Source organism: Hyperoodon ampullatus, assembly GCF_949752795.1.
Source record: "Hyperoodon ampullatus genome assembly, chromosome: 4".
NCBI classification, from domain to species: Eukaryota; Metazoa; Chordata; class Mammalia; order Artiodactyla; family Ziphiidae; genus Hyperoodon; species Hyperoodon ampullatus.
Window position 1 is genome coordinate 116,523,714 of NC_136917.1, and position 16,618 is coordinate 116,540,331.

The 16,618-nt window shown below is 36.6% G+C and overlaps 1 protein-coding gene across 2 annotated transcripts; it reads right to left on the reverse strand.

Moving 5' to 3' along the window:
* Positions 1–274: 274 nt before the first annotated feature.
* Positions 275–16,187, reverse strand: HMGCR (3-hydroxy-3-methylglutaryl-CoA reductase; the record flags this gene model as incomplete). 2 transcript variants are annotated; one of them, XM_079702915.1, is made up of 19 exons in its annotated part: positions 275–1,757; positions 1,902–2,056; positions 2,501–2,659; positions 2,746–2,886; positions 3,190–3,360; positions 4,984–5,089; positions 5,821–5,978; positions 6,120–6,278; positions 6,621–6,815; positions 7,847–8,025; positions 8,135–8,382; positions 8,501–8,649; positions 9,088–9,204; positions 9,309–9,415; positions 12,693–12,798; positions 13,693–13,777; positions 15,104–15,191; positions 15,471–15,582; positions 16,008–16,187. In XM_079702915.1, 19 exons carry the CDS (start codon positions 16,170–16,172, stop codon positions 1,703–1,705), a joined length of 2,655 nt encoding a protein of 884 aa, XP_079559041.1. In that variant the 3' UTR covers positions 275–1,702. The 2 variants fall into 2 exon arrangements, with proteins under 2 accessions (XP_079559041.1, XP_079559042.1); XM_079702916.1 differs by lacking the exon at positions 6,120–6,278 and having other exon boundaries at positions 16,008–16,172.
* Positions 16,188–16,618: the final 431 nt, after the last annotated feature.

The window sequence follows — 16,618 nt, forward strand, 5'->3', positions numbered from 1 at the left end:
AAGATATTGGTTACAGTCACCAAAATGAAGACTCAAAATATTTCTCACTGCCACTTCCATGAAAAATTCAGATAAATAAGAAGTCACTGGCTGAAAAGTCACAACAGAAGCAATTTAAACTTTACATACAACAGGAAATGTCAGTCTTCCCCAACAATGCAAACACAATCACTCAGAGGCTCTCCATGTTGCCACGGCATTACTGGAATGTTTCTCAGAGTCCATCTTCTACATGAGCCATCAGCTTTCCAAGACCAACACTTGAAGCATTAGATGTAATACAAAATAAGGAGTTCTTTATTATTTATACAAAAGTTGTACATTAGAAAAAAAAATTAAGATTCAACAACTCTGCTGACCCCCTGAGGAAGATTTTATGGGTCCATCAAAGAGCCCTGTGTGGATGTTTCAGTCACCAACCTCCTGGCCACAGGACAAGGGACACTCCCTCCACGGCCATTCACACGGCGCCTTCACTGGCTCTGAAAGCTGACTTTCCCCTTCATTAGGCTCAACAAGCAAGCCAGGCTTTCCTGGACAACATTAAAGAACACTGCCTTCTCTGGCCCAAGCTTAGAGTGTTTTACCAGTATATCGGGTGATTTTTGTTTATTTCTTGAACACTTTCAATAAACTCCTAGCACAAGAAGCTTTATTACAACATATACAGATTTGATACAGTTCTTTACAAAAAACTACCTAGATTTTTCAGCTAAATAAATTTAAAAGTCTTTTAAGAAATTAAACTTGGCTTCGAGAAATGGTAATTTTCTTCCAAACCTGCCTACCCCCTGAGTTCTAAGAGAGGTCACAGACTTGTATGTCATTGATAAACAGAGTCACCTTTGTCTAAGCAATATTAAGAGCTCTTGTATCTTTCATAAAAAGCACAAAACTCTGTTTCTTAAAGCCTTATATGCTGAAAGATATGTTATAGCCAATCTAGACAAACATTTGTATTTAGACAAGAGTCCTCTCTGAACAAATAGCCTGCAGAGATAAATGCAGTGATTTTTTTTCTTGAAAGAGAACTATTTAGCACTGCTTAGCACATTATTCTGTAATTTGGGAATACGAGTAATTCTTCCTTTGAAGAAAGCAGGTCCCCTTCTGAAGAATCATGTTGCCTATCCCCCCAAAAAATCAAAATAGACCAGCACCAAATGAAGTATTCGTTTACAAAAAATAAACTTAGCTCTTATTTTTTTTAAAGGTCTACAACCCAGACTTAATAAATTAACTATGAAATCAGGAGTTTTGTCAGCTATAATATAATTTAAAAATCCATCTTCAACCCAGGATTGGGGCTGGGGCGGGTGTGGACAGGAGGAGAGTTTAATCTCACACTGATCACCATGAACTCCAAGAATTTTATCAAAAGAAAACTTGTTTTTCCAGCTGTATTCTCTTTCAGAAGTGTGCTGTAGCTTACCATCTGTGATACTATAAAGGCATAATATCCATGTTGAGATCTTTCCAAAGAGCACAGCATGTAAAGCATGTAAACTTCTCAGATCTGAGAACTCTGTGTGGAAAGAAGAACCTCAGACTTCCTGAAAGAGCCAAAAACCAAGCAGTCGTCTCACTGATCATGTCTATTCATCCTCAACAGGACACTGCATCGAGCTTTTTTAATTCACAGATTTTATGTGAGTCCTTTAGAACCCAACGCCTGCGTTTCAGTTCTGAACTGTCGGGCTATTCAAGCTGCCTTCTTAGTGCAAGTTCCTTGAAGGTCTTGTAAATTTACCTTTGACCTACAGCAGAAAAAGACAAAGGAGAGATATACAAAATATCAGGAACACAAAATTTTAAGTTAGGACTTGTATCTGAGAAGTAGGTTTTTCTACTGCATATTTTAAGTATAGGGAAAACATATTAAACAAATCTTTAAGTCTTACCTGTTGTGAATCATGTGACTTCTGACAAGATGTCCTGCTGCCAATGCTGCCAGCAGAGACAATTCTCCAGCCATCACTGTACCGCACACAATTCGGGCAAGCTGTCGGGCGTTTTCCCCGGGATTGTCTTTGCACGCTCCTTGAACACCTAGCATCTGCAGCCAGGGACAGACACAGCAAGACTCACCTTTCAAGGAACAGCAACAACCTCCTACTCAATCAACTAAAATGAGGGCAACTACAATGGCATTAGAATAGAACCAGGCTCCAGTGGAAGTACTACATTTCCAAGATCTGACAGCCAGTACTAACAATGGAATACACCACAGTGAACCTAACATCCACAGCCTGGCTGGAAGTGCACTTACTCAGAGCAGATGAACAATCGTTTGCTCTCTTAATCTACTTTCTCAATTTACTAAGCCTGTGCCTGAACATGCTTTACTTGGACACACTGGATTAGGCTGGTGGGAAACGAATGAAAAGACCGGCTAAAATAGAGAGGGGAGCGATATGTGGTATCAGGTAGAAACACAAAGAATCCCAACGAGTCAGAACTGGGCTTGAGGTCACTGGAGCCTGTGCCCCATGTGTCTTACCTGCAGGCATGCTTGCTGAGGGAGCAGGTTAGTCCCACCACCCACAGTCCCTATTTCTATAGATGGCATGGTGCAGCTGATATACAAGTCTTCATTTGTGGGACCACTTGCTTCTATTAAAGTAATACAGTTTGAACTACCAACATTCTGTGCTGCATCCTTAAAAAAAACAGAAAGGAAAAAATATAAAACTTCTCTCACTTAGAACAACGAAAGACAAGAAAGATGGAGGCTGGCGCCCTCACCTGTCCACAGGCAATGTAGATGGCAGTTACAATGTTTGCTGCGTGGGCATTGTAGCCACCGATGCTCCCAGCCATGGCAGAGCCCACCAGATTTTTATTAATGTTGACCTCAATCATAGCCTCTGTAGTAGTCTTTAATACCTAGAAAACAGAGTGGTGCACATCTTACATCTTCCCCCAGAAGATTCAGGAGTGGGTTACCCAGATCTACTTTCTGTACCTCCAGAAAACAAGGGAGTGTAGACGTGGCCCCATGTAAGCCCCATGCTCAATAAAAAGATTATCAGTAAGGTCTGTCCCTGTGAATGCCACCCACAGGCAGATGGGCGAGATAAGATAAAACAGACCCATATATTCAAGTTTACTTAACCCTTAATATTACTTTTCCCAATTTTGTAATCCAATGAAAGATTAACAAAATAAAATAGTCATCCAATCACTCACTTCTCTGACAACGTTGGCTGGAATTACAGCTTCACAAACAACAGACTTTCCTCTTCCCTCTATCCAATTTATAGCAGCAGGTTTCTTGTCAGTACAATAGTTACCACTAACTGCCAGAATCTGCATTTCAGGGAAATACTCATGAAGTTTTGAAAGTGCTTTCTCTGTACCCTATTAGCCAAAAAAAACAAACAAACAGCAACAACAAAAACTATATTAAAACACACAGTTATTTATAAATCAGAGGCTTTATTTGTGTCTAATAATACTAACACTGCTAAATATAATAACTATAATAATCTTTTCCTAATACGTTTTTAGATATTAAAATGGAGTTCTTTGTAGTCATCGATGAATAGGATGATGAGAATATAATGAGAATATTAAAAAAAAACTCATTGAGAATATACTATATTCATGTCACTGGGGAGTGAGTACTCAATTCACCATCAACATGTAATAAATCCCCTCTTCTAGTTATTAAATTGTTACCTAAAGGCCCAAGTTACCGAGCCTGTAAAGAGAAGTCAGACATTAAGGTAAATCTTGTTGTTAATGCAAAGTCATTAGGATTTACATAAAATGTAAACAAGCCTTCCAATGACTTCCAATTAAGTTAAATTAATCCAATTAACTCACACTTCAAAAACACAAAACATACTTATTGGCAATTTAAGTTTGTTTTTTTAAATTGTGGTAAAATACACATAACATAGAATTTACCATCTTAACTATTTTCAAGTGTATAGTTCAGTAGTGTTAAGTACATCCACATTGTATATAAGCAATCTCCAGAACTCTTCGTCTTGCAAAACTGAAATTCTATACCCATTAAACAACTCCTCATTCCACTTAGCCCCTGGTAACCACCCTTCTTTCAGTCCCTATGAATTTAACTAATCTAGGGAACTCTTAAGTGGGAATCATACAGTATTTGTCTTTCTGTGACCAGACTATTTCACTTAGTAAGTGAACCTCAAGGCTCATCCACATTTAGCATGTGTCAGAATTTCCTTTCTTTTTAGGGTTGAATAACATTCCACTGTATGTACATACCACACTTTATTTATCCATTCATCTGCTGATGGACACTTGGGCTGCTTCTAGCTTTTGGCTATTGTGAATGCTGCTATGAACATGGCTATACGAACCTCTTTTTGAGACCCTGCTTGTAATTCTATTTTTATTTTTTTCAGGAACTGCTATACTATTTATTGGAAATTTTTAAACCGTATGTATTTAGTCACTATGCTCTCTTTCTGAATAGTCCTTATAACAGGTAAAGCACAATTAGCCTAGCTAATTGACTTTAACATTTTACAGTTCTATCTGATAAATAACAAATATCAGTAGAATAAAATTTAAGCTATACACAATCTTCTTATAAGGAGATAATTAAAGGAACTATACACACATGAACTTGGCTTCTTAAATATGTCTTGAAGCCTCTAGAAGAGGTCAGCTTTCAGGTTTAAGAAAGTTTTGAAGAACAAATCCCCAGATTCCTCCCAGCCCTTCTGAGTAGACCCAGAACATGTACAATGTTAAGTCTAAATTAAATACATCAAATACAAACAACACCAATCAACAAATGCCTACTTTATATAACATGAGTTACATGAATCAATATTTACCTTTCAATAAAAATCAATCAATTAACTCTTTGCGTAAGTAGTATGTGTACATGGTACAAAATTCAAAAGTACAGGAGGGCATAAAGTAAACAGCAAGTCTGTTCCCCCCCTCCAGGGACAGTCACTCCTGCAAGTTCTCTTATAGTCCATCCATGCTCACCTTTGAAATCATGTTCATCCCCATGGCATCACCTGACTTCGACTGGAAACGGATGTAAAGGTTGCGTCCAGCCACACTCATACGAAGTTTCTGTAGACGTGCAAATCTGTAAATAAAAGAAGCAAAGACTTTTTATTTTTTACTTTTTTAAGAAAATGGAAGTTATCTTAAAGTCTACCTTAGTTGGTTCATTTTACACCTAAGAGAAAGCTCATGGAGACTACATATTAAATGTACCTTCTTCTTTAATTAAACATTATATTAGAATACTGCTTCAACTCTGTCTCATTCTTACATGCTGCAAGAAGGGAGGGCTGCAGAAAGTCATGTCATCATAAATAAACTTTAAAAGTCCAAATAAAAACAAGCAAATAAGCTTGAACTATAGTGGGGTTATCATTTGTATTGATTAGACTTCTTTATAAATTTAATTTTCTGTATTCAAAGTAAATCTGCTATACTAATATTTACCTCTATCCTGCTTGGAAAATCTTTTTCTCAGGCAATTCTGCCCTAGGGCAAGTTTTGGTCAAAACTCTTCTAGGGCAAAGTAATAGCCTAATCAAAGTGAGCCTTGTAAAACCAACACACAAACTTACTAGCTCACACTATTTTTTTCTAATTAACCTTTATGGAGATACTCATTTGTATCAACATTCTGCTCCCCCCATCCCAACGAAGCATTAATATTACTTATTTTGAAAGAATGGATTTAAAGTTGATATTTTGTTACATCCCCTTAGGCAGTCAATACGTTAACAGTTATGTTTGGCCATCCTAGAAGATGGCACTGGTTCTGAAATAAACATAAATGCACATATAAGCCCACACACACACCTGCTGGTGCTGTCGAATGCCTCCTTTATCACTGTGAACCCTTCAGGTGTCTCGAGCCAGGCCTTCACTTCTGCAGAGTCACAAGCACGGGGAAAACGCACCACTGGGCCACGAGTCATCCCGTCTGCAAGGATTCGGCTGCTGGCACCTCCACCAAGCTATGCAGAGTATGTTACAAAAGCACGTTAATCGTGAAAACAGTTCTGCTTGTCCCAAAAGGTGTCCTTGATTGTCCCCAAATTTCTTCTCACTGCCTAGAGTGTATCTTAAAACAGGCAAATATATAAATGCCAACTTACACCTATTGCTCTGCAGCCTCTATTAGTGCTGGCCACAAGACAACCTTCTGTTGTTGCCATTGGAACCTGAAATTCTTTTTCATCCAGGCACAGAGGTCCTACCACTCCAACAGGGATGGGCATATAACCGATAACATTCTCACAGCAAGCTCCCATCACCTAAAAGGTAAAGTCAGGCACCAAGTGAAAATCTATATAGCAAACACCCAGCCCTTGTCATTAATAACTTTCTTCAAACTTAATGCTTTAGTGTATTTTTCAAGCAAATTTTTTATTTACTCTTTAAAAGTCTTGAGTAATGACTATAAATAACAACAGGAAAAATATTTTTGAATTTTGATGACCTATATCATAAGCAGAATACAAAATTACAGTAAAACGAGTTAAAAAGGAGATGTTTTATAAAACTATGTATGTAAAAAAGACAAGTCAAGAAGAAGACTGAAAAATTAAAGACTAAAGCTACAAAGCAAACCTGCTCAAATCAAGAAAATAACATACCAAGGAGTAGTTATAGTCCCTGTAAGGCAGATACTGGAGAGAAGAAGGCTCTGGAAGTTTTTTGGAAAGTAACTGTCGACGAATAGATACACCTCGTTCATAGGTTTCCATCAGAGTTTCCAATTTGTAAGCTGGGATATGCTTAGCATTGACTAATTGGATGATCTCAGCATCACTAAGGCATTTTGCACCTTTCTAAAGAAATGGGAAAAAAAATGGAAGGGGGTTGGATAGAGGGAAATGAAAAAAGACTTGAAGAACCAAACTTCATACTCTTCATAATAAATAGACCATTTAATACAAACAAGTGCTCTCCATAGAACTAAAACACAAGTACTTTAAGAACCCAAAGGAATTTGAAGTTCTGAAGAAGGAGATGATTTAAGTAGAAATAACATCAAAATAAAAACAAATTCTTTATAAAAATGTGAAAACTAAACAAATGTTAAACCAAAACACTAAATTTTTCAAATGATGTTCATACAAAAAAAAAATTCCAATTAAGATTCTGACACCCACCCTATAAGCTTTGTAATACAGCATGACAGCTGAGATACTGGTACACATGTTAACAAGAATGAGGGAAAGGAAACTGATGAAGAAAAACACAATCTATTCTCACTCATATGCACATAAATTAGGAATGAACCAGAGTAAGCAGATACGGATAGAACACAATAGTCACGCTAACTCATGAGCAGACTGTCAGCAGGACATCCTGTTCAAACATCAGAAAGAAAATAAGCCTCCTCAGGAGCATCAAGCTTACTTTAAAAAACCAAAACAAACAAACAAAAAGCCCCCAAAACCTTTCTTCTTTCTCTGAAGTTCATTTCTGTGTGAAAGCTTTCCTAGGCCTTAACACACATGAGAATACAGCAGTTGCTCATCTCTTTAATAAACAGTAATAAAGTAGAAAGAGCACTGTGACACTTGAGTCAGTAAATCTTGGACTTTTGATCCCAGCTTTCCCATTTCCTAGATGTTTTACTTTGCGACATACTTAATTAACCCTCCTGGAGCCTACATTTTCTCATCTGAAAAATGGAGAAAATTCCACCTATCTTACAAGGTTTTCGGGAATAAATAAGACCAGTACTTGTAAACCATGCAACAGTGTGCCCAGAACTTAGGTAACTCAGTAGCTATAACTTCCTTCCTTCCTTTAATAAAAAAGCTCCTTTTCTTAAGAAAGATACCAGCTTGAGTTTGTTTTATTTTCTCACCTCTGCATTCCCAAGTATCTGTAGACATTCTTCATTAGGCCGCGGCTCCATGGGAAGTTCAATTTCAGGTTCCTGTGTCTCTAGTTCCAGTGAAGTATCCAGTAAGGAGGAGTTACCAACCACAAATGTAGCTCTGTTTGAGGTGTCAGTTTCTGCCACTAAGGGTTTTATAACCTCAACTGTTCAAGAGATCAAAAGAAATCTCACAACACTGAACTTTTAAAAACGACTCGACTTCTTGACAAATCAACCGTGGAAGAATGGAAAATGAAGAGAATAAGAAATCACCTTTTCTTTCTCTGTTTATCCTGGCCTCCTCCTCCACTGCATGGAATTTCTGGTCATTTCTGACGAGTATAGGGTCACGTCTACAACAATCGTCTGCGACTTTCTTTTGGGTCACTATAGGAGATGTGATAGGGTTTTTTAACGAGAGTGTAGATTCTGTCTCTGCTTGTTCAAAGAAGATATACTTGACAGCCAGAAGGAGAGCTAAACTTAGGGTAATAACTTGTTCGATATCCATGCTGACCATTCTGAATAAAAGAAAGCAAATTAAAATGTTATTACTCAAATACAAAAGGCACACCTAAACTCTCAGTAGCATAGAGTGCTATGATTCATAGACAACAAAGTAGGGCTCGGGGAACTTACTTAGAGAGATAAAACTGCCATAGGGAAACACTTGGTTCAATTCTCTTCGACACATTTTCATCCAGTCCTAAAGAAACCTTAGAATTGTCTGCTGGAGAAGGATCGGCTATCCAGCGACTGTGAGCGTGAACAAGAACTAAGCCTAGAGACTGAAATAAAAATGTAAAAATCATGTATCCTCTGCATATCAATGGAACCTAAACTCATCCTGTGCAACTGGATAATTAAACACTACCATCCTCCCATGGCCTCCCTTACCATGAAAAGAAAGACCCAGGCTTGCTATGTGACTGACTAAAGCAATGGCTCCACTGAACGGCTGAAAACATTCCAAAAAAAAGAACAGATTTTCAAAGAGAGGTAAAGTGGAAGAACTTGAAAAATCTATTTAGGGCAGAAAGAAAACCAGGGGCCTCAAAGAAATGAGAAAAAAAGATAGAAAAAAAAAAAAGGGGAAGAGGAACGTCAGTGAAAGAGCCAAAAATTGCACAAAAATTGCACAAAGACAATAAGAAGGAAAAAAATTGAAAAGCAGAATATGATATTGGAACCAAAAATAATGAAAGAAGAAAAAACTGTATAATTACCATAATCATCTTAACCCTCTGAGTAACAGGATTTGGTTTATTTTCTTCTTCTTCTAAAACTCGGGCAAAATGGCTGAGCTGCCAAATTGGATGACCCTCGCGGCTTTCCCGAGAAAGCTACAAAGTAAGTCAGCACTACGTTAGAAGGTGCTAATTTTCTTTAGATGAACTAATATGAAAAATATTACTCTTCTACTAGTATAAGTAAGAACTGCTCTTACCTCTAAAACCAAGGACACACACGCTGGGAAGAAAGTCATGAACACGAAGTAGTTGGCGAGAACTGACATGCAGCCAAAGCAGCACATAATTTCAAGTTGACGCACCCCTGGTTAGAGAAAAATTAAATGCATTAGCTAGTAAAGAAGTATGTGTATTTCTGATGCTGCATACATCACAAGGACTCTTCCTATAGGTAGACAAATACATGGAAGTATTAGTATATTAAGCCCTTTGCCATCTACTGGAAAAAGAATTAGAAACTCAGAGGTGCTGTGGAGCCTGAGCACACAGAGGATAACTTCCTCGAAGGCAGAGACTTTGGCTTCTCCCATGTCCCCAACGTCACGATGCCAGGCACGGCAGTGTTTAATATCCCTCTGATCATCCCCTTTGATCAAATGGTAGTACTCTGTTTTGAGATAGGATATCAAGGACAGTCAACTCTAATGGAGCAAACTCCTCCCACTCCATTATACTACTGATCCAATCCCACTCATCACCACAAAAGCAATTCACCTGTGGACCAAGGACTTTTTGTAAAAAACACACTGCTAGTTATACCATTCCTGATATAGTATCATAATAAATATTTTATGTGTACTACTCAGCTCTATTTTCAATATAACCTCTGTGGTGTCTACTGATGTTCTTACAATTTTCGTTCATTTCACTGATCTGTCTGAAAAATGATATAATGCAAAAAGGCAACCCAAGATCCAAAGTTAACAAATGTTCCATTACAAAATGCTTGCGGTATCACTTGGTAATCTTCTCAAATAGAAGGGAACAGAGCTGGGGAAAGATTAGATTACCAAATCCTACTCCCTCTCTTCACAAATGAACTTGAATATAAAATATAAAACATATTTCTGGGCTTCCCTGGTGGCGCAGTAGTTGAGAGTCCGCCTGCCGATGCAGGGGATGCGGGTTCGTGCCCTGGTCCGGGAAGATCCCACATGCCACGGAGCGTCTGGGCCCGTGAGCCATCGCCGCTGGGCCTGAGCATTCGGAGCCTGTGCTCCGCAACGGGAGAGGCCACAACAGTGAGAGGCCCGCGTACCGAAAAAAAATATATATATATATAAAACATTTTCTGATGTTATTCACATTAAATATAAAAATTTTTGAAATACATATAAAAATTGATTCCCTTCTCCCATAAAAACTGCTAACTAGAGTAATACAAAAAAAACCTCAATGTTGTATTTTATTTTCTGAATCGTAATAGATCATTTGACTAAATAATAGAAAAAAAGCATACATTGTATTTTCTAAAAATTCTATAGCTATTACCCTCAAATGCAGAAATTCAAGAGAATACAAAATTACAATGACAGAAGCATTATGAACAAACTATATTTAAAAAGTAGCCAAATTGTAATCTTTTCAAACTTGAGACTATCAAAACCATATTGACCATTGCTTTTTACCACCTGGCTACCTACTCTTTCCCTTTGTACAACAGTAACTACTGTCGTCATAGGTTCTTCAGGCATTCTTCCTTATTCTGTCCCAGTGGTGCAGCCTCTTTGTGCCACTTTTTTACTACAAGGAGACAGCACCAATCTACAAGTTCCAAGAAGTAAAGACTTAAAAAAAATTTTTTTACTGGCTTTCCAAAGGTTTACTTCCTAGTTATGTGTTAAATCTGTCCTTTTATTCTACCCTAAGCCAAATCCCTAATTTTACCACTTCTGTATGGCTGTAAATGCCTCCTAGCTGGCTTTTCCAACATCAAATCTAATCACTTCCTTTGTCCACTGCTCCGACTTATGACCAAACTCATCACCCTACTTTCCACATCAGTCTCCACTGCTTTCCACATCAGTTTCAAATGAATAATCCTTGGTTTCACAGCCCACTACCAGTTCCTAGCTAAGCCTCTCATCTTCTTATATACTGTTCTGCTTGTATAAAATCACATAGGTATATTTTTCACCTGATCAAAAACATTTTTTCTTGATTGTGGTGACAGTTACATGACTACATCTTTGTCGATACTCAAAACTATACCCAAAAAGAGGAAATTTTAAGAAATGTACATTTTAAAAAATAATTTTAAAAAATCTTTGCTAAATAAACTTTGAATGACAGGTAAAATAACTGAATAAATAATAAATTTACCATCAGAAAGTTAGAAGAAACATTATATATATTTAACATACTATCTAGTGAACAGACCTCAACTAATAATAGCAACTAACTACTCTCTTAAAAGTTAGATAATATACTTCTGAAAGAATGAAACCCCTTATTGAGGGCACTAAGGCACCAGGAAATACACTAGAATAGTAGTTAACTAAGTGTGACCCTCATGAGAAAGCCATAAAATCTAGTCTTAGTTGATTAGGAAACCTTGACAACAGCATGATATATTCATTCTGGCAAATTTCCATATGAGGCCATAATTTTTGTCCTGTATAATGGAGTCCTGTGTTTGATATTTAATATCTCATTCTCTACTATCCAATTAAGGATGAAGAAACATATGTGCTGAGGTCAGTGCTGGCTAAGTGCTAAGATGTACTGCATACTGTCTGATTAAACCTTCCTAACCACTCAGTTAGGTGGACCCAACTTAGATCTGTCCACCTCCTGACTTTTGCACTGTCTCCTACCTGACAATTAAAACACAAGGAACTAAGTTATTAATTTAGTCCAGACAACAGTAGAGGCTGGATGATGCTTTCTAAATGAGCCTAGGATACAATCTTGGTTAAAAACCAAACAAGAAGCAAATAAAAACACCTTAAAGTCATCAAAAAAGTGGAGCACAGGAAAAGATGATGCGATAGTAAGAGTGAAAATAAATCAGGGGACTTCCCTGGTGGTGCAGCGGTTGAGAATCCACCTGCCAACGCAGGGGACATGGGTTCAAGCCCTGGTCTGGGAAGATCCCACACGCTGCAGAGCAACTAAGACCATGCGCCACAACTACTGAGCCTGTGCTCTAGAGCCCGCGAGCCACAACTACTGAGTCCACATGCCACAACTACTGAAGCCCGCATGCCTAGAGCCCGTGCTCCGCAACAAGAGAAACCACTGCAATGAGAAGCCCGCGTGCCGCGATGAAGAGTAGCCCCCGCTCAATGCAACTAGAGGAAGCCCGCCCACAGCAATAAAGACCTAACGCAGCCAAATATTTAAAATAATTAATTAATGTAAAAAAAAAGAAAAGAAATCGGTAACCTACTAAGTTTTTGCTAAAGCAGAGAGACATAAGGTCAGATCAGATATACCCACATAGTCATACAATTAAAAAATTTTAAGAGTAATGTCAGACTTTTAAAAGTCAGAATTTAAGAGTAATTGATACAATTTAATATATTCCTTTTTCTCTTCTACAAACTCATTTTAAAATATATTAAAAACTGTTTACAAACCTGACATGGTACCAACTCCAATCACAAGACATTCTACAAGAGCATCAAGGGTGAATGTGGGACCTAAAATTGCCATCCCACGAGCAATATTTTCCCTTACTTCATCCTAAAACACAGACCAAACATATCAATGAGGGTAAGGTACAAAGTAACTTTTAAAAATGTTAGAGCATCCCAGGGCTTCTACTAAACCTAATCTACTATATTAAGAATAAAATACACAATATGATAAGACTAACAGGCATTCCAGATACAAAGGATAATATAGAGGACTAGAGAAAGAAGAATATATACACTGCCCTGCTTTCCCTGTCCACTGAATGAGATATTTCTTAGGAAGATTCCTTTGAAGTGGTGCATTAATCCTGCCATTTAAATCCCACATAAATCCTACATTTTATACTTTGGCTACCACTGACAGAAGTTCTTAGTTGCAAATTTTTTGAGATCATATTAGTATTATGAAACCTAAATATCCTTGTCAAAATGCTCAAATGATCATAAATATCAAATACATAATCAGGGCAGAAGTACACAATATTTTATACTCAGTTACTCAGTATTATTAAAAATGTTACATTCTTTAAAGTGACTAATGAACACCAAGATAAAACTTTAGATGGGAAATAATGCTAGTGTTAATTCACAGGGTTTAGAAATCTATCTACCCTGAGATTCTTCCATTAGATCCTGTCTGTTCTCTGGTATGTTTCACTAGGTAGATACTCTAATTTATCCAAAAGACATAATACCTTACATTCTGAAAACTTCAAAAAGGAAAACAGGGAAGATTCCAAATTCTAGAAGCTGTGGAATTACAACTGAGTTGTCAGATAAATGGGACAGTTCCTAGGGTTCCTAGGAAGACCAGTCTTAGGACTTGACAAAATTGCAGGCAATTCCTGAATCTTGGACTGTGAAGAAACTATTACTCTTTCCTATTAATGTAAACAATCTGAAAAAAAGGATATTACTAACATTCATGTCTTATAAATAATACCTGTGAGTTGGAACTGAGGGCAAACTTTGCTAGTGCACTTGCTCTGGAAAGGTCAATCAGCAGTAGGAAGAAGGGCAAAGCTTCACTGGGGGAAGAAAGAAAGAAAACAAGATGATCAGGTATTATTTAACAAAAGAAAAAATATTACCAAAAAATCCCTTCCTAAAACAAAACTCCCCCCCACCTCGTCCCATGCCTTGTATGAGCTCTGGCATGTGTTACCTCTTTGCAGACCAAAAGGTATAACCTATATTCCTTTGACATCCTCAAAGCTAAATATATTAGTCACTCAAAATATTTAAGAATATTTTTAATGTTAAAAATGTAAATATATTTATACAGAAACACCTTTTGATAATTCTATAGCAAAATATCATCCTTAGTTAAAAAAAAATGTGTCCTTGTGAATCAACATGGGGGAAAAAGAGGAATACAGGTGTCCCCCACTTTTCGAAAGTTTGCTTTACGCCACTTCACTTTTATGAAAGACCTACATAGTAACCATCTTTGCTAACCAAAAGAAATCCAAACAAGGTTTTCACTTTGACAAAAAAAGGTGAATAGTGAAAATAGCATTCAGTGTTTGTTTTGCAGGGAACCGTTATAGAGGCAGTGGGTACCTGGAGCACACAGAGAGAACGGCACTGCCTGGGAACTACACTTAGCATCTCAGCACCAAGCTGCCATAGCTTTGAACTGTGTCTGTGAGCACTGTGCTTTACCTTGATTTATTGTGTGCATCCCTTCAAAGATGTGTCCCAAGGCAATTGCTTCTTCACTTACAAAAGGTTTCATAGGAAAGCTGTACTTTCAGATAGCAGGGGAAACCTGTATACTGTATGCAATTCTTTTTTCATTAATTACTATCTATAGAAGAATAAACTGAACAACCTTTCTAGAGAACAAATTGGCAATAACAGCACTTAAAAGCCCTAAAAACCTACACAGCCACTGTTTCACTCCTAGGAATGTATCCTAAGAAAATGACTATGAATGCAAACAAAAATTTAGCTACAAAGACATTTATCACAGTGTTGTTATTAATGGGGGAAATTAAATAACCTAACAATCCAACCTAGAGGATAGGGGAATACTAGACAGCTATTACAAATAATTTAGTTTAGCATTAAGGACATGCAAAGATGCTGATAAACTATTACAAAGCATAAAAGTTATAAAGCAGTATATACAGTATGATCTCAGAAGTTTTCTTTAAGTATAAAAAAGTGGGACAGGATATATACTAAAACATTAACAGGTATTAAAATTAGCTAAATGATTACATGAAAAATTTTCCCATATTTTCTATAAACTTTTGATAATTTATATACTATAATGCTTTATATCATGGAGAAAAACAGTTCTTAACAATATATTTTGAAAGAAAGTATATTTATGCTTAAATACTTACTTCAAGCCTGTCAATTCTTTATCTAAGAAATGAATGACAACTGTACTGAATACAAAACTTGAGAAAATTGTGAAGAGTCCAGCAATACCTAAAATGACAAAATTCAGCAAACTGAAAGAACTTCAGCCTTTTTTACACACACAATAACATACAGTCCCATACGATATTCTGAGAGAAATAATACTATTTTCTCCAGATTATTAAGGTCTCAAATAGCAGAACGTCTAACTTGAATAAAAAGAAATGAAACTATTGAATACATGCAGCACACACATTTCCGCACACATGATTTAAACAAACAGGTAAATTTCCACAGTAAATCAAAAATTTGATAGCACACAAAAAAGTTAATATATAAAATTATTACCCAAAATATATTTTGATCCAAGTTGGCGTAAATTCTGGAACTGGAAGTAAATATACAGGATTGCTATGCATCGTGTTATTGTCAGAATTATGATATCACTGCTCAAGACATCCTATTGGGAGAGATAGAAAAGAAAAATCCAAATCAAAAATAAGAATTTTTATTTTGCATGCATCATTAGTTTACATATCATCATGACAGTATAAATTTAGGCACAAGTCAAATAAAATATTACAATGCAAATCAAAAATTTACTCCCAATTTTTAAACAATCTAATGTTTAAGCCAATCATTTTTCAATGTTAGTCACTTATGAAAGCTATATTTCTCAAGTAAAGTCAATTACACTCATTTGTATACCAAAAGCAAAAGAAAAGTATTTCCAGTGCATTTCCATACTATATAAGTAAATGAAAGTTATGAATACTGAAATAAAAATTTTACTCATAAGTTTTTTGGATTATGTGGTCTCTAAAAGGAGACACTCTTTAGAAATTCAAAATGTATTTAGTCAATAATCAGATTAATCTCACAAACCTCTTCAAACTTTGGACATTCATAATTCCAACCACAGATCTTATCGTTACCAGTAAACATGTTCATGGACATCATACAGATGGTCAGTGTCACCGTCCCCACTATGACTTCCCAGGGATGGGAAGCCACAAAGAGGCCATGCATTCGGAAAAGTCTTGACAACATTGTAGCTGAAGAATCCTTGGATCCTGGAAGGAATATCAAGTATGAACACTTAGTACACAGCTCACTGTATTCTTAGGAAAACATTTTAAGGAAAAGTGCATTGTAAACCCTGATTTGTATGCAGTGTCTTGTATATTAAGAATAAAACTATTTGACAGTATTCCTTATAATTCTGGAAAATAATTACAAAATTAAAATAAGAGGACTGTTATTACTTCTTTACTCACAACACTTAAATCCTCGATTATTCACTAACAACTTAAAAGCAGCTTTTTCTTACCAGTTGTATGAATTCGAGCATTTAAGATCAAACCAAATAATCCCTCAGCCCGATTATTATCTGAGGCAAGGAGGAGAGCAATAAAGCACAAAACAAAAGTGAGAAACAACCATTCACATTTATTTTTTGATTACCTTGACACAAAATGCATATAAGCACCCTCTTC